The sequence below is a fragment of the Pararge aegeria genome, chromosome 15 (genome assembly GCF_905163445.1).
Source record: "Pararge aegeria chromosome 15, ilParAegt1.1, whole genome shotgun sequence".
Lineage (NCBI taxonomy): Eukaryota > Metazoa > Arthropoda > Insecta > Lepidoptera > Nymphalidae > Pararge > Pararge aegeria.
The window spans coordinates 4,740,255-4,763,363 of NC_053194.1; the positions used below are offsets into that span (position 1 = coordinate 4,740,255).

General features: G+C 34.8%; 2 protein-coding genes across 2 annotated transcripts; both read right to left on the reverse strand.

Annotated features, from left to right (window-relative positions):
- Window positions 1-23,109, reverse strand: LOC120630123 (Kv channel-interacting protein 4-like). Its single transcript, XM_039899274.1, has 6 exons — window positions 22,807-23,109; window positions 21,324-21,576; window positions 18,716-18,910; window positions 5,453-5,526; window positions 3,517-3,729; window positions 1-2,671 (listed from the first exon to the last, which is right to left on the reverse strand). The coding sequence occupies exons 1-6, from the start codon at window positions 23,107-23,109 to the stop codon at window positions 2,561-2,563; spliced, it is 1,149 nt and encodes a 382-aa protein (XP_039755208.1). The 3' UTR covers window positions 1-2,560.
- Window positions 6,495-9,727, reverse strand: LOC120629927 (small ubiquitin-related modifier 3). Its single transcript, XM_039899013.1, has 3 exons — window positions 9,555-9,727; window positions 9,282-9,398; window positions 6,495-7,059 (listed from the first exon to the last, which is right to left on the reverse strand). The coding sequence occupies exons 1-3, from the start codon at window positions 9,570-9,572 to the stop codon at window positions 6,922-6,924; spliced, it is 273 nt and encodes a 90-aa protein (XP_039754947.1). The 5' UTR covers window positions 9,573-9,727; the 3' UTR covers window positions 6,495-6,921.

The window sequence follows — 23,109 nt, forward strand, 5'->3', positions numbered from 1 at the left end:
CAGCAGTGAAAGCAGTGATTGCAATACGCCTGTCGCGGGATACGTAATTACCCTGCGGTTGTCTAATCGCTGATGGTTTTAGAGAGAGTAGGTATGAGGATAAAAGCATGACATGAGATATTTATCATAGGTAACTAATCTAGTTATTTTAAATTATTACAGCAATAACTGAATATTACATTATCTCTTAAATGAACTATTACTCCTAAAAATTCTATTTAAAAATGGCCGGAATAATTTAAAATAAGGGTAAAAGCCTAGCTGGAATAGAATTTAAATATTTCGTTAAGCACTCTTTACACCTTCCAACAGTCGGACAAAAATCGGATAGGATTGGAGGTTAAGAGGTACACACATTCACAGTGAAAACATATTAATGATCATTATTTGATGAGGATCAAGTGGAAATTACATCATTTGAAGAAGAATCATTATAAACACTTTCATATCTATCTACATATTTTAATACATAAATATCTACGATTTACACAGCCATTACGTTGTTTGATGGCTTTTCTACACATTTATTATAGACACATAGGGTGAAATCAAGTTAACCGCTTAGAGCACACTCGAGGCACTGTCCATACAAATTTGAAAAGCGGCTACAGCACCAGGTTAGATCGTCACGAAAAAGATAGATATAATAACCGACAACTTTATATTCAACTTGTTAGGAAATAAGTAATGATTAAGGCTGTGAAACTTAATGTGCAACAAAGAGAGGTATATAATCGCAACGACTTACCCACTCATTATGTTATTCAATTATCGGTCGTTAAAATAGGAAGGTTGCGAGTCTTTTTTTAATCTGAGACTCCGAGGTGCTGCAGTCAGCAATATATCTCGAGGCACACAGCGGCTAAATTAATTCACATGTAGAAATAATTATTATCCGAAACGATTAATCGTATAGGTATTATTAAGAACTTATCATTTTTAAAACTACAACATCACCACAGTAATAATTAAGTTATAAATTATTCATAGCTTCTGGATTGACATAATTCCAAAACGTTTTAGGGTCCTCCAAATTATAGCTCATTTTATTTTGGTTAGTTTATTTATTCAGTGCCGGAGACGTGACGTCAGGCAGGCGAACGGTCATAAAAATTATGGCAAAACCAATCCGAGTCTGTCTTCAAGCCTGAAGATGTTTTGGCGACCCCACATAACGTAAAGAGTAAGAAGATTCTCGTTTATTCATAGAGAAGAAATGTATATATATTTAAATCGTTAATATCAACCAGCCACCCGATTCAGTATCTAGTTGCCAACCGGTCGTCTATTAATGGGAAATGCATTATTTGAAAGTAACAGACGAAAGGCGACAGTTCTGGAAAAGGTCAAAATTCACCTTTTCTATTAGCACGTCAGTTTTACACGGTTTTCAAGTTAAGGTCGCTAAGTATTAGGTGAGGTTGTGTTGATAATGGATTATGGTCTTTGGAAATAGAAGATTTAAATATTTAGGTAGTTAAAGAGTTTCAAGTTCGTGAGATTAGATTTCTATGAAAAAGTTTAGTTTTTACCTAATTCTATGATAGTCAGAAGATAGATTTTTAATCGAACTGAAGTTCAAATTCCTAGTTTGAAATAGGAATTCCATTTTTAAATCCTACGTACTTATCGGAAATATACCCGTAGCTAGGTTTTTTACAAATATTTATTTTATTATGGCACCGATTCAAAATACTTTCAGTAGGTACCAATTGTATTCACACCATAACACATATATGTACACATGTTGTAGTTGTTACGAAATTTACTTAAATTTATTCACATTTGGATACTCTAGGTACCTATAGGTATAATTTCCATCGATAAATAATTATTACATGACAAGATCATTTGGTACATTTATACCAAAGAAGCAAGTTAAACGACATAACTAATTAAATAAATATTGATTTACTCATTTTGTTTCAAAACTCAGATCGATCACACATAATTTTATAGATAACTATTCAAAATTTACCAAAAACCATTAGGGATGGGTATAGCCACAGCTTAATGATTGATATAACATAAGATGTAACAACTCTAAAGTCGAAGCGTTCAAGATTGCGTACAGCGAACAACAAATCACAAACGCACGCGTTCATTCAAGACTTGTGATTGGTTGCACGTAGGACGCAAACATGAACGCAGCTTACGTTGTAAGTAGAAGAAAGAGGCCCTCATTTAAAAGCCTAGGAAATTCAAAAGATCTTATCTCTAAAGAAATTTTATTTAGGAGCATGGTGTAAGTTGTAGATGTATATAATCTATTTATTAGTTTGGTTTTTGCTTTCATCGAAGCCCTCCGTTACTGCCATGTCATTGTAATCAAACTAGACTTCGTAAATTTATATTATTTTGGATAATAGTGCAGTAAGCGCGATCTTTAGCCGGTCTGAAGTAGCGAAGTTACGAGTGGCATACGCGGTTGCTTTTAAGAATTTTAAGTTATCTGTGAGCAAACTTCAGCCCGGCCGAGTCAGATTGTGCGAACTGCAGCTAGAGTGTAACAGTGTTATACTGCACGGCGTCGTCTTAGAGCACGCGCGTTCGCAGGGCGTCAGAAGTTGCTGTCGAAAACACCCATGGACCGAGAAATGCCTTCGTCTCGCACACAGCAGTCCAGGAACTCGTCCAAGGTTAACACGCCGTCGCGGTTTGAATCCATTTTCTGAAAAAATAACTTAAATTTAGACACGTTACTATGTACGGGTTAGATAGTAGGTAATACTTTCTTGGTATGCTCTGAGGTAATCATTATCTATTATCACAGATTAAGGATACTGAAAGGCACCAGGGTATAGGAAAAAAATATTGTGGTACATTGTGCTGTTTTGGCACAACGAAAAGCTATGAATCCAAAGAAGAAGAAAAATACTGTCAATAATATTTCAGCCAACGGAGGCCAGTAAGGGTCAGTGGTAGACTTTAACTTTGTAGAGAACTCTCAGGCATACAGTTTTTTTTCCTCCAATGTGATATTTAAACGCCTTTAACTCCGAAAACTTGGAGACACGTGAACGGCACATCGAAATCGGTTCTCCAGAATGAGAGGCAAATATCATAGCCTCTAGGCTATCACCAATTTATCAACACCACATAGGACCCCAAAATACCTACGCTCACTACGTCTGTCTGATTGTCACGGAATGTACGCTATTTTTTTTTATAATAATTAATTAAAGTTTTCAAGTAACTAGGCGAAAGCGTAGTAAGAAACGTGTATGATCGTTCAAACAAAATTGACCAACGTACCGTCAGATTGGCTAGTGTGAGATTCGATCGCACCAGAACCAGTTATTGATTTGAACAAGTTATGATACTTAGAAATAGTATTATCATTAGATGGCGCTCTTCCAATTCCATACAAATCTTAGTTAACTTCCACGTGATCGGAAAAGTAGAAAACAAAAACAATAGGTAGAAAACCTCACACTAGGCACCCTGAATTATTTTTGTCACTCAGGGTGCCACTATCGTTACTTTGAAAGCTTTCAATAGGAGTATTTGCCTCACCTGGAATAGCCTCTCCACTTTATCCCGAACAACTTCCTCGTCAACCATAGGCTCCACGATTTTACCCATGAGGTCGTAAATCGCAGTGACGATTTCTGTCATTTCTTCCTTCGTTATGAATCCGTCGCCGTTTATGTCGTACAAGGAGAAGGTCCACCGCAGTTTCTCTTCTAAAGTACCTCTTGATAGTATGGATAGACCCGTAACAAATTCCTGCAAATATAAATAAAAATAAATAAATTCATATATCCAACTGTTCTCCCAATTGCTCGGAAATTAGAAACCTTTTCTATATAAGCACCACAGCGGGGCTAGCACGGGCGGGAGATAAAAATTATATCCATACAAGGGATATAATTAACGTGTCCACCGGCTAAATCACGGGAACATAAGATAGGAGAAGTTTACCCCCGTTTATTAATACCCATAATATTCGACGTCGATTGGCGCAGTTTGCACCGACCGTGCTTTCTGAGTCCAAGGCCGTGGTTTTGATTCCCACTACTGGAAAATGTTTGTGTGATGAGCATGAATGTTTTTCAGTGTCTGGTTGTTTATAATTATATTCTAAGTATTTATGTATATTATTTATAAAAATATTCATCAGTCATCTTAGTACCCATAACACAAGCTACGCTTACTTTGGGGCTAGATGGCGATGTGTTATGGTCGTAGTATATTTATTATATTTGGATATAATTTCCACTTGTGCGCCAGTGCTCTGGGAGTTGATAAAGCTGTGGGAGAAGGTAAATTTATATCCTTTCCCCGGGGAGATAATTGTCTCCTGACCATGCTAGCCGTGCAGGTGTGTAACAAATTACAGTAAATTCACTAAAAGTTGTCTCTTAAATTAATAAACTATAATATAAATATAATAATATACTTTAATATAATACAAAATATAAAGGACAGGGGACGAGGTATAGTGAATGGATGGTTGGCTGTTATAACTGTTATAATAGGACCGTTACAAATTTTTAAAGAAAAATATACCAAGCGTCGTGTTGTCGTTGTTTGCAAATTGCACGTAGTGAACAGGAATTATTAATTAATTGCAGGCCTACGCCATCGATTGATCTCTGCATCAATAAATCACAGACCGCAAGATTAACCACACTTACCCTTGGCAATTAAAAGGTGACAGTTCGATGTTGGAAACTTTCAAAAAGTAAGAAAAACAGGGCGGCGTTCGGACTTACACCTTGACCAATTCTACAGTAACAATCATTAGCTAGCTACATCTGCGACCGTTGTAAGGCCACAACTTATGAAAGATAAGGCTTGTCGATGGGGACTTGCGACACAATTTAAAATTCATTTATTTCCAGTAGGCCTAATATAAGCCCTTTTGAAACGTCAGGTATGTCGGTTTGTAGTGACTCTACCACCGGTTCGGAAGGCAGATTCTACCGAGAAGCTGGCAAGAAACTCAGCAGAATCGTTTGGGGAAACCTGACTAATTTACTTGCCATCACCCATAGGTACAAATAAATAAGCGTGAGATATTGGGAATATTCTTTTCATATTCATCATCACCATCAAACCATTAACGGTCCACTACATAGCACGAGTCTCCTCCCACAATGAGAACGGGTTAAGGCCGTAGACCACCACGCTGGCCTAGTGCGGATTGGTGGACTCAAAACACCTTTGAGAATATTATGTAGAACTATCAGGCATGCAGGTGTCCCCACGATGTTTTCCTTAACCAAGCAAGTGCTATAATTACATAAAACGCAACATAACTTAGAAACTTGTTAAGAGGTGCGATTCAAACTCGGCCCCCCGATAGTTAAGTCGACTCAATGCGCTATCACCGCTTATCCGCCCCATATTGCTAACTTATAATTTAATTACTTATATTTTACGTTTGGTTTAGCACGCCAAGTGGCCATCGCGAGGGATGGTTGTACTAGGTAGCCTAACTACTTACCTCAAAACTTAACAATCCGCTTCGATCTTGGTCCAATGTGTTGAACACGTAGTGTGCGTACTGCGCCGTGTTTGCTAGAAAAAAAAGATACCTATTGTACTTTAAACTAAATATAGTTTGATCTTTACCGTGATTAAGAGTTAAATCTGTGCGCGCAATTTTTGATTCATTTGGAAGTAATTCAAGAGTATCTATAACTTCAGAAATAAGTATGTATATCGAATTAAGCACCTCCTCTTATCTGTTGACAATGTAAGTTAGTTTTTCTGTTCAAGCATTAATTTAATATTTATAAGTGGTTTCAAGTAAATAAAAACACATTAGGTACACATTTAGATACAAACTATTTGTTTTCCTATCGATCCTTTGCCCGTACAGCGAAGGCGTATAGCACACGACTTGCCGCAGGCCGTAGCTTACATATAAGACGCGCCGCGACTCCCGCGACGAATCGCCGCAGCTTGTTCTAATTTAATAGTGCACACAACTATTGTATTTATAATGTGACGTCAAAGGACTTTCACGGTTTCATATAAATTCTTAAAGGTAGGTCGACTGCGATTGATTGAAAGTATTTCAAGTCATATGCATGAATTTTTAAAAATCCACTAGCTTGGCTTGTCTGCATAGCGTAGTATACTTATCTCTTGGGTGAGTATGATAGTACAGGTCGCTCACTACTCACTAAGCATAATATTATTGTGGAAACTGTCGCGGGGTTTCTGGTGTGCGCGTTAATTTATTTGTTAACATTGTTATATTGACTTAAATGACTCACTATAAGGTATGACGTACCTATCTATTTCTCATAAAGTTCTTCCGCAACTAATTTAAAAATTTTATCATGCACGTGAACTCATAACGGTATTTTTTTAAAAGATAACTTCTTGAATGAAATATAGCGCCACCTATGGGGATTCAAAACAAAAAGGGTTCTAAATTTTGTTTTCTGTTTATCCAAACTGAGGCAAAGTAATAGGCATGACCAGCACAGCTTATTCATATTTATAATCTGGAATGGAAGAGAAAACAAACAAAAAAATGAAAATCATTAATCAATACATTTAATTTATTTACTTCCAATAGGTACATCAAAGATTAGAGATGACAGTTACTGAGATGGACACAGGTCCAATAAATTACAGTTACCCACATAGAAACACGTCATGATGCCTAAGCTCTTCAGCATTTAAAATACTGGCTGATAGTAGACACGTTAACTAAAAATTATCACAATGGAATAATAGTTGAAGTTACCTAGAACATTTGGTTTACCTCAAATTATCCACATATTTGTTTCGAATTTCCGAGACACAATCCGAGAGAAAAAAAAAGAATCAGTGATGGTCATTGTGTCTCCGAAATTAAACATTTTACAGATAATAATTTTAGGTATTAAAATTAACTTAATGTTAAACTTTTGAGATGGGTCGATCTTCCCACAACTGGACAGTTCCTTATTTTATAATTTACACTAGAGTGCCTCCCGTCTGCTGCTGGTACACCTCTATTGTATCACCCTCTTCCATCTCCAGTGACGTTGGTGTGTCATTTTCATTGATAGGCTGACCATCAAATCTGAATCGCACTACTTGCATTGATAGGCCCTGAAAGTAAGCAAAATGGAGATAATTAGATAGTGTGAAGAGAACTTCAATATTTAAATATTAACCATTTTGTTAATGTTTTAACAGACACAAATTATAAATTAATAATAATAAAAATGAGGAAACTAAAGAGAAACTAAAACTAAGGTAACTAAGAAAATGTAAACATTTTTATTTATACCATACCAAAACCATATTACCCGAGGTATAAAGGTCAGTGTAGAAGGACAGCAAATTTCTACAGATTCTTTCCTTCTAGAAGCCCCACTATCTGAGTATTAATTCAGAAATGAAATTTGAGAGTTGTTTTATTTGGATATATACAGAAAGTCAGCAAAGTTATGTTACAGCAAATAAGACTCATTTGTATACATAGAAATTTCCACATTATAAAGCAAGATATATTGTCATTGGTGATAACTAGTCATAAATTTAAAACTAAGTTATGAGAATTCTACACCCTTGTCTTTTTACACCCACAATAGTATCAGTATCCACATTTGTTATTTGAAGAATTTAGTTCTGCAATAAGACTTTTCTATTACCTTAAGTTTATTATAATGCATGTTTCTGCAAACTAGCTAATATGTTTATCATTACAATGACAGCTTCAACAGTATGAATAAAATTATGGTTTTTTTTTTTTTAAATAACCGGTTTACCCTGGGCAAGGATAGGCAAGGAAGGAAAAAGGGTAACTAAACCATATATTTTGTTTTAATAATAACAGTTTTTTATAATGGTGTAATTGTATATCACCTATTGTGCAGTAAATGGCCAGCATCCTTAAAGGATGCAACTATTTTCATTCTAGAAATATTGATGATGATTATTGATAATAACTTGGGTGTTTTAATAAATTTCCAACACGACAGATTCTTGGGAAAGATTTTTGTATCATAAATAATGTACAGCGGTTAGCACTAAATTTTGTTTATTTTAAAGTAAAAATAGATAAACAAAGTTCAAAATATTGAAATAATTACTTCACCAACAACCAGGATTTAGTTTCTAAGAAATTATCTCAATATTTTGTATTTATTATATTATTAATTTTAATATTCCCCTAGAGGGGTGTTATCAACCCATTTTTGTCCAACACCTTGGTACAGGTCTCCTTTCAGAGTAAGAAGGGTCAAAGCTGTAGTCTACTAAACTGTACTTGCCACAAAACTTGCAGCGATGCAGGTTTCATCAAGATATTTTTCTTGTTATATTAAATGATATTTGATTGCCTAGGGACCATTGCCTTATTGCAAGAATGAAAATGGGCTACCAAATGCATATAAAATATTAGTATAGATAGATATAGACAATGCTTGCACTTGACCGCAACATTGCCTGACGGGAATTGTAGATGTGGCCTAGAAGATGGGATTTGCTTGAATGGTAGATTTGACCCCATCCTCTTTAGTTCTACAGATTCAGTCAGAATTCTATTTTTTCACAATTCCAAAATTTAGCTGTTGCGTATAAAATTATAATACAAATTGCTTCAGATAGTAATCTGCAATTTGTGAAATTCTCTTCACATTGAAATTTAATTTAATGTGAAATGATAAAATCTTCCCTACAAGACATGCTCAGTAACATATAAGTACCCATTTAAAGCAGAGCAGCCACCATAAAAAAAATGAATACTATACACATTAATGCTGAAATGTTTGTATAGGTACCTGGTTGTGCAAATTCTCTCTTATTTGCATTAGATATTTTGTTTATCAAAGAATGATATATCCATTATATCTTAAAAATAAAAAAAAAATTGTGCAGCACCTACTATGCATTATTTAATATACAAAAATCTTTCCAAAAAAACTGTTGTGGTGGAGATTGATTAAACACACCCAAGTTATCATCATCAATATTTCCAGAGTGAAATCCCTGAAAACGGGCGCTGGCCATTTACTGCGCAATACACCATCACAAACAATATAATCTATTGTAATATATAAATAAATATATTGAATATATTATTAAGTTGCTCTATTAGTGAGATACCTACTGTATATAAACAAAGAAAAGTATAAAGATTATTGGAAAACTGTTACAAACTGCCTTACGAATGAATAAACGTGCTACACAACGAAATGACCGGCTTTTGCTTCTTTACACTTTAGCTTCCATTTGTCTGTATTTTAGGAGTTAATAGTCTTTAGAGTGACGACAAGACGATGGGATTTTACACTCATAACATTATTACACAAGCTGAGGATACTTACCGCTCTATCACAGTACGCATTCATCAATTTTCTGAGTGGTGTGTGTTTCTTAATTTTGAACTGCACTATAGCGTTATCCTGCCCTAAGACTTTCAAGTTGATGTGTTCGGTTTCTCCCTGGAAATAAATCAATTATATATACACTTTGTTGTAATCGCAGGATACACAGTCACACTATAGGATGAAGAAATAACCACATTGCATTGAGAACGCCATGTCTGTTTCGTTTTCATTATGATTAAGCTTCAACTGATATTATAGAATAATATGTACCTTCTTTTCGTCAGACATCTTGGGATAATTTTATTTATTGTTTTGTTTAAACACTGAACAAAGAACTGAACAGATTTATCAAAAAACCACAAAACTTTTCACTATGACAGATTTGCGACCCGGTGGCGTGGTAATGGCGGCGTCTACACGATCGAGTGGCTTGGAGGAAACAGTCAATGCTGCCAACATGCGCAGCAGAGTTAATATCGGCGCGCTTCTGCGCGCTGGGTTCAGAGTGTTGTAGCTTGAAATAAAGTGCACAAACTTGTATTTTTCTGTAACGCAAAGAAGTTATAAACCTTTGTTTAGATTTATTTCTTACTAAAATTATTGTATTTTATAAATTTCTCATAACTTAGTTAAGTCGTAAAAGATCTTTATGTTTTTGAATTCTTTGATTTGTCTTTTATTCCACCAATAACAGTATTATTGTAAAATGAAAAAGACTGATTATTTTTTATTATTTTTAGTTTAAAGAAATGTAATTGATAGAATGTGAATCAAGTACTTAAAGATAAACGAATATTGTGTTGAATGACTTCCGTTAAAAAATACCAACATAATATTTGAAATGAAGCTAAATGCTAGGGCTGCCTCTTGTTTAGCCGGATATACATAGTGATGTGCATTTACTGATAAATAAAACCGGTTCCATTAAACGACTATTATTTGAAAGAAGTAACATTGATAGGTATTTTTAATATAGACTAGTAAACCAAAGATTTTTTTCAAATTGCTTTCTAAATGTCTATATAACAATAACTAACAAGGATGTGCTGAATAATTTGAAACCCTTTTCTCTGTTCAGCCCAAAAAAAGTACGTCATATGGAATGGGGATGACTCACTTTGGTAGATTTCACAGGATTACAGATCCTTTAATATTCTAACCCACATCACACACAGTTCTATGTTTGACTGGTTTTTAATGTTTATACACCGAATTGTCCGTTATTTAAAATTGTGGGCCGATTTCAGTTATTATTTTATTTTAGTAAAAGTATAGGTATTCTCGAGGTAATCAATTAAAATAAATGAACATATTGTTTGTTAAACTCTCAAATGAAATTATATTAATACTTTAATGTTTCAGATGTATTTTAAGGTTGATGTTCTGTATAACAAAATTATAGGTAAGTTAACTTGCGTTGCTGCTGATGTTTAACTTATAAATTAATAGTAATAGTAGTCTCGAAATTAAAAACCTACAACAGACTAATTAATTATTGGTTGGTTACTAACAAGGGTCATATTATGTATTTTAACCGTGCGTAAGTTTAGTTCTTTTTTTATTTCACTACAGACTGCAATCTCATCCGGTGTTAAGAGATGATACAGTCTGGGATGGCAGACTTACCTATTAGTGGTATGGCAGTTATATTACACCTATTATACCTTCACTTTAACGGTTTCTATGCGGCAAATACATAAATATTTCTTGATCGTAACGCTTTAGATCTTCCACACGTATAATATAGCTAGCCGAGACAAAACATTACTCTTTATAAACGAAGAGTGGATATAAACAACCGCCTTACTCGAAATGGAAAAAAATTAGTGACATCTGCATATCGTTTGTGAAATGTGCAGAAGTCGTGTGTGGGATTGAGTACCTATATGCTTTTATGATATGATTCCCAAGGTAATTTTGGACCTATCAATGCATAAGTTTAAACAATGTGTGAAAACACATTCAATAAATAGTATAACAAGTTACTATACGATTGATGAAATTCGTAACGAAAAGGCTGCTTGGAAGCAGGTTAAGCTCTAATCTCTCACAAGATAGAAAATTTTAAAGATTGTACTGTAAACTGTAAAATGATGTTGAAAAAGAGCAATTTGCTGAATTTCTTGCCGGCTTTTCTCAAGAGTCACTACAAACAGACTGACTTGACGTTTCAAAAGTGCTTATATTAGGCCTACTTGAAATAAATAAATTTTAAATTTTGACTAGCACAATAATTTAAAATTTATATTTGGTCATAAATATTTGGTCGGTTATATTTCAGCGGATTATCATCGTAATCATCTTGTCAATAAATGGAAATCCACTGCCGAAATGGATATTACAGATTTTTTGTTCCAAATACCATGGTAGTGTGCCACTTGGATCCAGCGGCGACTTGCGACTAATTTGTTGTCGTCTGTCCACCTCATAGAAGCAATGTTATTAAGTTTTCTATGGCCCACCTCGTCGGGGTCTAACAACGCTGTTTAGCGGTGCGAGGTCGCCATTCCAGCACGTTGGGACTACATTGGTTCTCCGAGCTAAGTCGGAAACTTTGGTTCTGCTACGGATCTCCTCATTCACGTAAAGACATACCGAGCATAGCTCTTTCTATCGACCGCATTTATTGAAACCGTGCTAATCGTTATGCTAAGGGTTCTGGTGAAATATTAAGTAGGTATACGTTCATTATATCTAGGATTGCTTCGTATTTTTTATATTTATAGCACAATAATAAGCGGACCATGTCCATCCAACAGTCAACGTCGCTAACTGTGGCGGGCGATGGAGAGAGCTATGCTCGGAGTATCTCTACGTGATCAAATCAGAAATGTGGATATTCGTAGAAGAACCAGAGTTACCGACATAGCTCAATGAGTCGTGAAGCTGAAGTGGCAATGGGCCGGGCGCAAATTTCGAAGTTGGGGTCCCAAGGTGCTGGAATGGCAGCCCCGCACTGGTAAGCGCAGCGTTGGTCGACCCCCAACGAGGTGGACCGAGGACATTAAGCGCGTCGCAGGTAGCCAAGCGGTACAAGTACAAGCGGTACAGAACCATAGAATTGGAACTCCCTACAAAAGACCTATGTCCAGCAGTGGACCTCTATCGGTTTATATGATGAATAAGCGGACCAAGTAGATGGCCCACAAGTAAGGGCAAAAAATCGCCTTTGAACAGTGCATGCAAGGCAAAACAGTCCGCAACATGCCGCCCTGTGTCAGTAATCCAAGGCGGATGCCTGTAATTACACTGGCAACCACGCCCTTTAGACCGGAATACAGCATTGCAATGCTGCTTGGTAGCAGTGGATCCTGGTGGTATTTCCCCGGACGAGCTCTTTCACAAAAAATCTCTTCTACCTACTACTAATAATGTAATTCTAGGTAAAGCTTTTAGTACTGCCAACTGAAAACAGATTTTATTTTTATTGAAGCAATAACAATGTAAATTGGACTTCGCAATGTTTGAACATTTGGGAGCATCTGTAATATAAAAAGGCGTCGTAAAACTTGGACGTGCTTTGTAAAGGTCGAAAATAATAAATTCTGTATACTAACTGTTACACCAACCAATGGTTTCGAAAAGGAAGGGCGGTTTTAACGCGCTTGGAGTGCGTTACAATACCTGCTAGGAATTTTCGGCACAACAGTTTCTAAAGAATTTTCAATAAACTTTGGTTACAGTAAACAGATGTTTTTGTTGGGTCCTGGTAAAATTTTATGTACACTTTAGGCATGCCTGTAGGTATTCTATTGTAGTTGATTATTTTGTATGAAATGGTTGCAGTTTGCTAAAAACGTACTTAAATTAATAGTATATAGGTTAATTGTTCTTAGCAGGGAAGCTGAATTATGTAAAATTATTGGGTATTTTATAAAATATTTATTCGAAATTTTATCACTTAGTTACTACGTGGAATACGTTTCAATCGGTAGTTTCCGAGATTAGCGCGTTCAAATATGCAAACGAACAATAAATTCATTATCTTTACTATCACTACTCATAGTATAATACAAAGTCGCTTCCCGCTGTCTGTCTGTTCCTATATATGCTTAGATCTTCAAAACTACGCAACCGATGTTGATGCGGTTTTTTAAAAAATAAGTATAAAGTGAATCAAGAGAACGGTTTATATGTATAATTCATGCATCATAGTAGGGAAATTGATAATTTGATGTCGCAAATATGAAATAACACATTTTTTGCGCTTACATTGGAAACGCTGGCTGAACCCTACAAGATAGATAAAATTAATGAGTGAATGATTTTGTTATCTCCAAAGGATAATCCACAGTAACCATTTTTATCTTTTAAATGTTACAAAAAAAAAATCAAAAAAATCAAAAGATCAAATTAATGTACAACAGTATTATACACCTTTTAAAGGACTACAAAAAAGTCCGCAACGGTATATGATTATCTCCAAAGGATAAACCACAGTATCAATTTTTATCTTTAACATGTAACAAAAAAAAAATGGGTTATTTACAAAACTATTTAAAACAATAAAGTACCTATTATTCCTTATCTAATTAAATACATTAGATACGTTTTGCATTTCGTGGGGATCAAAATTGTCCTTTACAGCATATCAAATAATTAAAATTAATATCTTAGATGATTTCAGAGATTTAAAAAGCGGGGGCAAGCGGGTAGCAAATTAAAGTTTGCTACCTGCGGGCCACTAGTTATATAATAAAGTAGTTATATAATGAGTAGTTCCTCGGGACGGGCATTTGCGATTGGAAATGTTTACGTGATTAAAGGTTTTCAAATAGTTGGCGATTAAAGCTCCAAGAGCAAGAACAGATACGTGTATAATTTGCCCACACCTCAGTCGTTTGTTTAAATATGTTGGAATACTATCTGAACTTAACATCATAGGTTTATGTAATTGGCACTTCCAGTACAATTGAAAAAAACCCCTATTTTGATATCTGATTTACTCTGGTAGGTGCAGACTATTTAGCAGTACGCTACGTCCCGTAATTTTGGACGAAGTTGCACGGCTCATCTAGTTATTAGTAAAGTGTACATTAAAAATGAACTAGTTTTGTCAAATATTTATTACTGATAATTTGGTGCAAGATGTGCAATATTAATACATGATGCGCTGATAGCGTATTGGGTAAGAGCTCGACTTTAACTTCGGGGGGCCGAGTTCGAATCCCAGCTCGCCTCTTTCACTTTTTTAATTTATGTGCGTTTTAAGTAATTAAAATACCACTTGCTTCGTTACGTTCTCCAAACATTGTAGATGTCTTATTAAATATTAATTTTATTTACTTATTTGTTTGTTAATTTTAGTAGTACATTTTGATTTGCAAATTTTTTTTTATTAATTTAGCATGTAATCTAACGTTTTTCGAGTAATTAAAGTGTAAATTTTAATAAATTTTTTTTTTTATAAAAAAACTTCAACGGTGACGGAAAATATTTTAGGAAACCCGCATGCCTGAGAGTCCTACATAATGTTGTCAAAGGTGTGTGGAGTCCACCTATCCGCAATGGGCCAGCGTGGTAGACTACTGGACTACGGCCTTAACCACTTCTTATTAGACCTTTCTTAGACCCGTGCTCTGTAGTGGGCCGGTAATGGGTTGATGTGATGATGATGATGATGAATACATTATCATCATCACATCAACTCAAATGATGAGAGTGCAATGATTAATGCACTAGAGTTTTGTAAGCCATTTTCCAACACACTTATGAGGAAAAAAAGACTTTCTGATTTTCTGAGAACGTAAATACTTATTCATTAACGTTCTCAGAAAATAGCTTTGCATTTTTGCTGTTTTCCACTGTATGAAAGTTTCGCAAGCGGTATTTCTCTTCAGTTTTTGGTTGCAAGAGGCTATTCTTCCTTAGTGAAAGTAGCAGTAGGTAGTAATGATCAAGCACGTAGCGAGGAGGTAAACAAATGATTTAAAAATGGCGCGCATTATTGTTTTTTTTCATAATTTAACGATGTGCGATTATTTCTTTAACATCAATTATTGGGAATAATCTAGATTAAAATATGCTGCTAAGGAAAATGGGTATTGTATATAAAATACGATATCACAAAAAACGAGCTAGTGCGGGAATGTAAAGTAAAAACACTAGTGTTGAATATTTATTTATTTATCAACTTACGACTAGCATTACAGGGGTTTTTCTAATCGCTCGCGTTGACTATGTACAGACCCTTAGGAGCCGATTAAACAAAGTTACAGCACGGGATGGCGATGCGTCGCGGTGGGTCGGGGGTACGTTTAGTAGAATAGAAGATATGAGTTTGTTTTAGATTATTTTTATAAATTTGATTAAGGGTCATTAAGCGATGTAATAAGTTTGATGGGAATAAGAAACGAAGGACTGCACAATTTTAAATTACGTGTTAATGCAGTGGCCATTAAAGTTCCGATTTTTTTAAATATTTTTTCATTCTGAAAGAGTGGATCTAAGCGGAATTTAATATTTAAAGCGTGCTCTCAACTCAAACTGGAAAATGTCTCTGAATCGAATAGAAAGATTGAATAGTAATGGAGGCTATTAGAATAGGAAAAAATAGCTAACGAAGTAAAACGTCAATTTTGCTGAAGTGAATTGCATGATTTTTCTTCCTTTTTTCAGTTTTTCTAGGTTTTTTTTCTAATTGAATATTGCATTGAAATCATACTGTATCAGAGGGAACGAAATCTATCTATCTATTTTTTTTGAAAACTTATTTGTTTTGAATTCTAAAATACTTTTTAAATTATTTTTTTAGCTTTTAATAAAATAAATAAATATACTACAACACGTCGCCATCTAGCCCCAATGTATGCGTAGCTTGTGTTATGAATACTTTAATTAATAATATACATAAATACTTATAATTTACATATAAACACCCAGACACTGAAAAATAGTCAAGTTCATCACAAGTATCGAACCCACGGCATTGGACTCAGAAAGCAGGGTCCACTGCGCTAATCGACCGTCAAATTTGTTAGTCCAATTATTCAAGTAGGTTTTAAGATGTTAGCAGGAATTAGTACCTAAGTAGTAGTAGCAAGCGGGATATCTGTGTTCAGGTTTCAAGGGGTTATTTGCCGGTTATAGCGGTATTTTGCAGTACGTTCACTACGCTGGCCAGTTAGGATTGATGGAGTCCATAAACCTTTGAGAATATTATGGAATTCTCAGGCATGTAGGTATCCTCAGGATGTATTCTTGCACCGTTGAAGTAAGTGATATTTTAAGTACTTAAAACGCACATAACTTAGACAAGTTCGAGGTGCGTGCTCGTCCGGGAGGTATAAAACGAGCTCTCCGGGCGTCTAACAAAGCCAACAAGGAAATGCCGTGGTGGTTTTAGATTCACATAACCTCCGTCCTGCCCAAGGGTCGGAGGTAGCGATAAAGCTAAAAATGAGGTGCATGCTGGAATTTGAACTCGACCCTCGAAAGTAAAGCCGAAGTTCGAACCACTGGGTTCTCACCGCTTCAATCATTATAGAAAATATATCGTCTTAAAGAAAAGAAAAATTAAGGAGCGAGAATAACTCAATAAACTTCGCGCGGAAAATGCACCTTGCAAGCTTTTAAAGTTCGTGGAGTGACTTTCAAGCTGTGCTCTAACGACACAAGTGCCTCACTACAGCGGCTTTCGTGAAATACGGTTTGCGAAATATCACCGTTTCCTTCATAAGAAATTTTCAAGCTCAGTCTGGAATTGGGCTAGCGTTTTAGAACTATTTAAGACTTGACAACATGCCGTAGCTTAAAAGTACAAAAGTATTTTATAAAAAATGTTATTTGTTTATAAAATTATGATAACTCCTATCATCTGGAGATTTCTAGTAGTTTTATCAGCGAGTCGCTGGGAGCCGCTGGATGCGAGCGGCAAAAATCGTGGTATTTTGAACAGTGAGCGTTGACAATGATAACTTACGGTGGTCGCTGACTTTTAGTCTCATAAGAAGGCTCAGAGTCACACAGTTGGCGATTACTCGCATAACATAATTCCGCACCGCATTAATTAATTATCATATGAGTAAATGAACAACTTTATTATATTAAAAAATTACTAAGGTGGTCGAATATTAACAAAAAAAAAAGTGTGTGTACCTATACGTGTACGAACACGCGTTAGAAGTTATACTTTGGCGTATCAATATAAAAATCTTTTCACAATTTTTACCGTTCGCCTTATTTTAATTTATTCTACGTTTGTAGAAAAACTAAACTAACCACGGAAAAAAGATATTTCATCCATTGAAAGTTTATTATAACGCACTATCTAGTTAAATAAAGTTTATTCAAATATCACAAATAGTTGTCGAAAAACCAAGTTTCACTTAAAATTAAAATTTGAGATTATTGTACCATTGAATCAATTTAATCACTAGAATGAGCCCGTAGACTTTGACATTTCAAGATGTACACTGTCAAACCTTATAGCTAACTAACAGGGTGTCGGTTTTTGTGACGGTGTGCGCGCACATCGTAAAAATGTACTCTCATCATTTTTTCCTAACGCGCCATATGAAGTCGTAACTTCAAAAATATAAAAATGTTAGCTTTTTGCATACCTTCTAGCATATATAAAATTTGTTGCACTTAATATAGGTATAGCTTAAAAATGGGAACAAAGCTTTCACTTTACTTATTCCTAATAGACATACCTATACGAACTATACGTTTTAAAATGTTTCGTAAGCACCTACCTTGTTAATCAGCCAACTGTGTCTTCTTGCAGCTTCCTTTTCTTCTCTTCAATTATCTTTTTGTAAGGTAAGTAAAACACTTTCCTGCATTTTGTGATAAGTTTTATTAAGAAAAAAAATCGTAACCGTATTAAGCGACTTTGAAGAAAGAGTAGGTTATTAATTCGATCTACATATAGTTAAAAAACATATGTGCATAGGTTTTAGCTTTTTATCTACCAATGTTTGGTAGACATTAGTTTACGGATATCATATTATAAAGATTTGATAAAGATACGGAGGTAAAGTAGCAAACCTTAACAGAAAAAAATAATTATTTAATTAATTGTAAGTTTTTGAAACGATTTGGAGAGTACCCTATTCTCACCCGAGATGTTTGTAAATATCTACTTTAGTTTGAAGGTACGAATGGATAGCATTCTTAAATTTTAGATACTATTTTTCAAATCGATAATGATGAAAAAGAATAAACGCAAAATACGGTAAAAAGGTTTCAGTTATTTATCTGTTCGCCGCTTCATAAATTATTTGTTGGGTATCTTCTTTTAAAATTCATTAAACATAGAGAACTTTAAAAAGGCAATGTTTGTTTTTTTCACACGATAGGGAAGTTGGAACTGCGCCACAAGTAGTCACAGCGAGTTTGAAATATTAAGAAGAAATGTTAATTAACCAGAAATGTTGATCAACCACGAAAATAATTTTGGATGTCGAAATGCTTAATGTTCAACTTACCGCCCTGTGGGAAGAACTGCGAGTAAATAAGCTTGAATGTTTCTTCCCGCACCACGCCGGTGGGGCACTCAGCCTTGAATCCCCGGTACAGCCGCTTGAGCTCGGGCTCCGTGAAGCGTGTCAGCCTTCGCAGCGCTGCTATCGAGTCTGGCCGGTACCGGGGCAGCTGCTCACCCAACTCCTCGAGTTCCGAGTCTGGAACAGATCAGAATTATAAACATTAACACCTATTCATAACAATGTATCTACATCATGTATATAAAACTCGTAGGTGCACTTATATACGAGCGTTACATGTTTGGTATATCTACTAGATAGGTACTAAAAGAGAACTCCTTTTCTCATCTTAAAGTGTTTAACCGTTTAAGTATCTCTAATTACAGCATAACTCAAACATCAAACTGTTTAAACTTTTAACTTTAATCTTCTTCAATCTTGACACTCAGGTCCTCGTCCGCCATTTTTTTATACCTACTTTTTTATAATCTTCCTGATTCGGGTTCCTGGCATTTTTAATTGTCACTCTAACAGAAATCGGTCACAGGCATATGCAAAACTTCGCCAGTATGAACTAACATCCTTTGTTTTTAATAAACGAACACGCTAAATATGCAGTTTTGCTAACAGTTCATTGTTCTTTTATAGAAATGAATGTTAACTGACATAAAAATAGATCACAATCATAACGAGATTTATACGACCAGTGAGCTTATAACATTGTAACATATTAAATTATTGATAACAATAAAGTACTTGATAAAATACTTATAAGATAAACATTTGTTTTAGAGACGCAGCTAGTTTGACACAGAGCTTAGAATACTTATCTACAATTCCTATCACAAAAATACCAGCCGTGTCAATTTTACCAATACATTTGTTAAGCCTCTCGTATTTTTAGCATTTGCTTATTTGTTATTACTTTTTGTTTTTTGTACCTTTTCTGTTTTTCTTACGAACTCTCAAAATACCTGGGGTCTCTTGTAGAGATCTCTTAAAGAGATAAGTGTTAATTTGTCCGCATCTTTTCTTGTTTATGATTTTGTCACTTTGGTACCTACTAAATAAATTAAAAAGGGTACCTTATAATTTAATATGGTAAGCCAAGTCTATATAATTATAATATACTAGCTGTCCCGGTGAACTTCGTACCTTGTTTTTTTTTTTGATGAATGTTATATTTTAATACTTATTATCCTATTTCGGTCTAAGAGGAATCCAAAAAATCAAATATCATAAAAATTGGTGCAGCCGTTCGTGAATTATAAATGGTTTAACTAACACAACTTTCTTTTCTATATATAGATGGGTTTAAACGTATTATTTTGCTCGATGAAAATCTTAAAAACTTGTTTTTTTATGGGATAAGTTTAGTATGGTAAAGCGGGCAAAAATAATATCGACGATTGAATTTAACTTAAACGAAATGGATTCTTAATTGTAAATTGCTCTTCCACTAATAATATTTTATAAGAGAAATATTTCATCTCAGCAATAAGAATGTAATTACGTCCAAGAAACTTTCGTCGTCTTAGTTTCCTGCGAGGACTAAAGACCAAAGTTACTTTGCTAAGTCACTTCCAAGTAATTTATTCCCTTGTACCTATTACCTGATCTGCTGTTGCGAAGCTCCCATACTTAATTACATACAAATAAAAAAAAAGTAAATCCTTTGTGCAATTCACACACGGCAAAATTGAAACTTCTGAAAATTTGCCCATAGAGAATCAGGATTAATATGACAAATTACTTACGGATTTTTTTTTTTTTTTTTTTTTTTTTTTAATTTATTGTTCAAAATAAGAAGTTACAAATATTTTTCCAACATAATTATCCATCCCCTTAGAAACTATGCGTTTATGGTGGGGATGGCAGGTTCGCAAGTGTATATCTAAAAAAAAAAAAAAAAAAAAGAAAAAATTTATTCAACTACTTAATCTTAATGTAAAAATATTTAAACAATCTTAATCAAACAGTGGCATTTTTGAACTATTAGCTAAAAAATGTCTTTTACAATTTCTTAAAAATATATGTTTTTTTCCATTTACACATTGCAAAGCAGGTGGGAGATCTTCAAATATTTTGGGTAATATGTATTTATAATTCCTTCTTCCGTACACATTATGTGTTTTCGGTAGAATAAACTTTTTATAACTAGGCAGTTTCCGAAAATTACCATCTCGCCCTTTACGTCTAAGATGTTGTATATTACCAAATTCTTCCTTAAGTACAGCTAACGTAACTTTGCTCTGCACTGGCAATAATTTACAATATGTGAATAATTCATGGCATTCCTTTGAGTATTTTAGTTTGATTTTTTTAGGTACTATGGTTTTTAACATTTTTAGTTGTAGGTTGTATATTCGGGTAATATATGTTTTATATGTTCTACCATAACTACTCAGACCGTATCCAATTATTGAGTCTGCTAGTGCCAAGTATAGTAATCTCAGCGTCTTGTAAGGAAGTTTATATTTGAGTATGTATAACCTACTTAATATAGCTCTCAGCCTTTCGCAAATATAGTTTATATGGGGTTGCCAATTAAAACGAAAGTCAATTTTGAGACCAATATACATATGCTCCTCCACCATATCTATATGGGTACAAATGCAATGTTGTATCCTGCCGTGCAAGCAGTCGTGCGCATGCGCAACTATATGAGCTTTATATTCTGCTTTATTGTGAGCAGAATGAATATGCATGGCCTTCGTTTTTTTAATATTTATCACCAGCCCTAAATCATGCGCCCATTTGCATAGGGTGTCGAAGTTGGCTTGCATCATGCGCTCGGCCGCCCGCACGTCCCGATTAGCGACAATGATACATGTATCATCTGCGTATTGATACACAGATCCCTCCTGAAATAGGTTACACATGTCATTTACGTACATAAGATATTCGGTAGGTCCTAGTATCGAGCCCTGGGCTGTTCCTTTAGTCGTTTTTATCTTGTTACTAATGATGTTATCGATTTTTACACATGTAACTCTGTTTCTATGATAATCCTTGAACCATTCCAGGAGGGGTCCCTGTATTCCGCAATTAGTCATACTTTTATATAGCTTATCATACACTAACAAGTCAAAAGCTTTACTAAAATCAATAAAGACAACGAGTACATGCTTTTTGTCATTCAAGTACTCGTTTACTTCATTTGTAAACTGACATAGTAATTGAGAAGTGCTTCGATTTTTTTGGAAGCCGAATTGTTTTGTGTTTATAATGTTATGTTTTTGCAAGAATTGTTTTATACTATCACCTAGGTACTTCTCAATTACCTTGTCGATGCATGACAATATGGTGATTGGCCGATAGTTGTTAAAGATTTTGTGACCACCCCCTTTATATATGGGCCTAATTATGCCAATCTTCAGGGCATCAGGATATGATGCGGTCGCAATGCATGTATTAATTAAATGGGTTATCACTGGTGTTATGTATTTATTTAAATTCTTTAAATCTTTTGCTCTAATTTTGTCATACCCAGCGCTTTTTTTTTCATCGATATTCTTAATTATTTTAGAGACCTGGTTGTTCGTTGCCAGCCCTAGCCTCATTGACACCCCCTTCCCCCCAGATACTTCTGAGATACGGCACAAAGCTTGGTTACACGTAACAGCTGTCAATTTAACATTTTTTTCAAACTCTTTTGCGAAGCTGTTAGCTAGAACATTTTTTTCTAAGTTAAAAGATTTTAATAGTAGTTCATCGACTGATATTCTAAATTTGCCACATATTTCATTTATTAAATTCCATAATTTCTTAGAGTTTCTAAAATATTTCCTAATTTCATCCCTAATGTGTTTATGTTTGAGATAGTTTATGTATTTATTTGTTTTATTTCTATATTTGTTGTATAAAATTTTGTTATCAATATTTTCTGGATTCTTGAGCCATATTAAATATAATTTTTTCTTTTGAGAACACATTTTAAGCATTTTTTTATTTATCCATTTGCAATTACTTCTATTATTACCGTTTAGTTTTGTAACTCGCGAACAGTTACTGTAAATAGTATTAAACTGCTTGCAAATAAAGCTGTAAACTTCAGTAGGGCAGTTGAATGACAGCGCTGCGCTCCAGTCAACCTGACTTAGTTGCTGTGATACATTCTTGTTATTAAATATTGTAATAAGTCGCGATGCCTTTGAATTATCGTTCACGCGGGGCCGGTGACCTTGTCGCTGCACGTCAACTGCGCTCGCGCACATAATCGTGCATGCTATTATCCTATGGTCGGCTATAGGTTCATTTATAGTTGCGGTGTATACAGGCATAGCGGAGGCGAGCCGCGTAAATACGTGGTCTATACATGTTTGAGTTATAAGTTGGCCTTTCGTTTCTATTCTAGTGTACTGGGATATACCACAGCCAAGACCTAAGTCTGACAT